General features: G+C 42.5%; 1 protein-coding gene across 2 annotated transcripts in view; it reads right to left on the minus strand.

Moving 5' to 3' along the window:
- Nucleotides 1-496: 496 nt before the first annotated feature.
- Nucleotides 497-2533, minus strand: part of Camkmt (calmodulin-lysine N-methyltransferase) — a 388750-nt gene continuing 386713 nt past the window's right edge. For both annotated transcript variants that reach the window (XM_087907294.1, XM_087907293.1), the window contains one exon: nucleotides 497-1017. In XM_087907294.1, the coding sequence (XP_087763420.1) occupies nucleotides 940-1017 (78 nt within the window). In that variant the 3' untranslated portion in view covers nucleotides 497-939. The remainder of the gene's footprint in view (nucleotides 1018-2533) is intronic.

Genomic DNA, 2533 nt, shown 5'->3' on the forward strand with positions numbered 1-2533 from the left:
CTTATTTTCAATCAGATAATTATGTGATTGAGTTTTGCTTTCCCCCCCCTTCAAACCACCCCCTCCCCCGGTTGCAATCTAGTTTATCCACCATTAATTCAAAATTTCTCTGGAAAAGACCTATTTTGAAAGAGGCCCGGAGAACAGCAGCAGTTAAGATTTAAGCCGGGATAAAGGCTCACTTTTCATTCATAGTCAAAGCCTAAATGTGCTCTTCTTGTACCTAAACAGATAATAAGCACTCCGCACACTCCCCCTCCTTGACACGGCACACTGAGACTAATCACACATAATTGGGGAGGAGGAGCAGAGGGCTGGCCACGCTATTGTGTCCAGAGGACAAACGGTCAGTTTATGAGGCTTTGGGCTGATGTAGTCATTTCTTATACATCTATAGGGGAAAACCATCCTGTTTGAAAAGAAAAAAATAATGAGAGACACACAGAGAGAGAGCAAACGATGATAGATTGAAACAATTAACTGGGACATCAGAAGAGACGGAGATAAATATTTATTTATTTATTTAACCAGAAAAGAAAGGTGATGTTTTCTGTATTTACAGATAGACTACCATTACCAAACAGAACAAAGACAATAAAAAAAAAAATGGGGTGAGGGGGTGGGAGATGGGAATCATCAAAAGAAATTCTGCTTTAGAGAGAAAAATATTTAGACTGCTCACAAGATCTCAGACAGGCTGCTGACACAGAAAAACACTCAGAGGTTGGGGGTGAAAAGCAACAAGCTGAGCGCAGGCAGGGAAGGTGAGAGAGCTGGGGAGGTCCACCCAAGAGTGTGCCCTGGTGGGTGGAGTATCAGAACCGAGATGTGGAATGTGGAAGGGTGGGTGCGGTCCTGGGTCTCAGGGGACCCGTGGTAGATTTCTCTTCTCGTGAAAATCATTTCCCAGGGCATCTGATTTTTTTTTCCTTCTGTTTTCTATGCCATTTTGGTTAAAATAAGCAGAAGGGGGTAATGGAGGTTTTCTTCATATAAGTCCGAGTTTTCTTTTTTCAACTGAAAGTAATAGAAACAGAACGTAAAAAGAGTCAAGTGAGGAATTTTTATAAATTGATATTAATATTAGTTTTAACCTAAATACATAATTCTGGAAAAAATTAATCATATAAGAGCAACTCAACAGAGTTGTTGGTAGTACTGACATGATGATGACATTAAAACAGGAATCTGAGGGTTTGTTTTGTTTTAGGCAAGGATTAAGTGGTGTTTTTAAAAGTACCATGCCTGAGGGAAAGCTGGGGTACCTTCATCTTTCCCAGAATAGCGTCGGGCATGTCTCTCCGTCAGCCTGGTTCTTCCTGCCCTAATCAGTGCTGCACGGAGCACTCAAGGCAGGCAGGAATGTTGGATGAGTTGAGACCATGGCAACATCCGGACATTTCGAAGGCTGTCTAGGTTCTCCTTGGGGGTGAGAGTTGCAGTGAGGAACTCCAGACACCACCCCCACTCCCAGGAACATATTCCAACAGAACACCAGTGCTTGATGGTGCTAAGATGGCTTTCTGAGGACCTTCTGTGATATGATTTTAAATTCCAACCAATCTTCATAGCTAAGCACACATTCTGGAAGATGTCAGGGAGTAGACTTTATCCTCCTCATTTGGCCACAATGAATCTGACAGTCACATTTGTATTTGTTCAAGCAAATAGTAGTTTCTTTCTTTCTCTTTCTCCTGTATTTATTTATTTATTTATTTATTTATTTATTTATTTATTTATCACTTGTTTGTTTGTTTTTGTTTTTTGAGACAGGGGTTCCCTGTGGAGCCCTGGTTGTCCTGGTTGTCACTCTGTAGATCATGCTGGCCTTGACTCAGAGATTCACCTGCCTCTGTCTCCTGAGTCCTGGGATCAAAGGTGTGTGTTATGTCACACATCTGGCTAGTCTGTTACACAATAGATTATGGACTGGTATTTCTGAGCCAATTGTTATTTTATTTTTTAATTTCTGAAGATCAGTCTTTCTTTTCACTCTACTGGAAAGCAATTCTTTTCCTGCCTCAATGAGTCACCACTACCTACTTACTCTAGAACATCTCATGAATGGTTCCACTATTGTATCTGCTGGATTGGCCAGCAGTTAGGGATGTGTTCACTTGCATCTCTCTTCTAAGTCCTATTCCAAAATGGTCACAAGTCTTCACCACTAAGAACAAGAGTCTACCTTCTCCGCGGGGACCTAAAGTCAATTTCACCTCCTCTTTAAGCTGCTTTCCTAAGAACAGGGGTGGCGTGGCTACTGATATGGCTCACAAATACTAGCTGTCTACTTGGAATGGAGCTTGAAGAATCCGTTATCCCCAAAGTATCAACAGGGTCCCTCACTCTCTGGACTGGACATCACCATCATTATCAGAGTTCGTGAAACTGAATTCACTGACTGCCCTGTCCATGCCCGCTCACTGTACACACCTTAGCCGTGCATTGCCCTAGCAACAGAAACAGCGCATGGAAATATTTCATGGAGCGGAGAGGGGGCCATGATATCTAAGTCTTTCCTCGGGGACTGGGG

This window comes from Myodes glareolus, chromosome 6, assembly GCF_982192425.1.
Source record: "Myodes glareolus chromosome 6, mMyoGla1.1, whole genome shotgun sequence".
NCBI classification, from domain to species: domain Eukaryota; kingdom Metazoa; phylum Chordata; class Mammalia; order Rodentia; family Cricetidae; genus Myodes; species Myodes glareolus.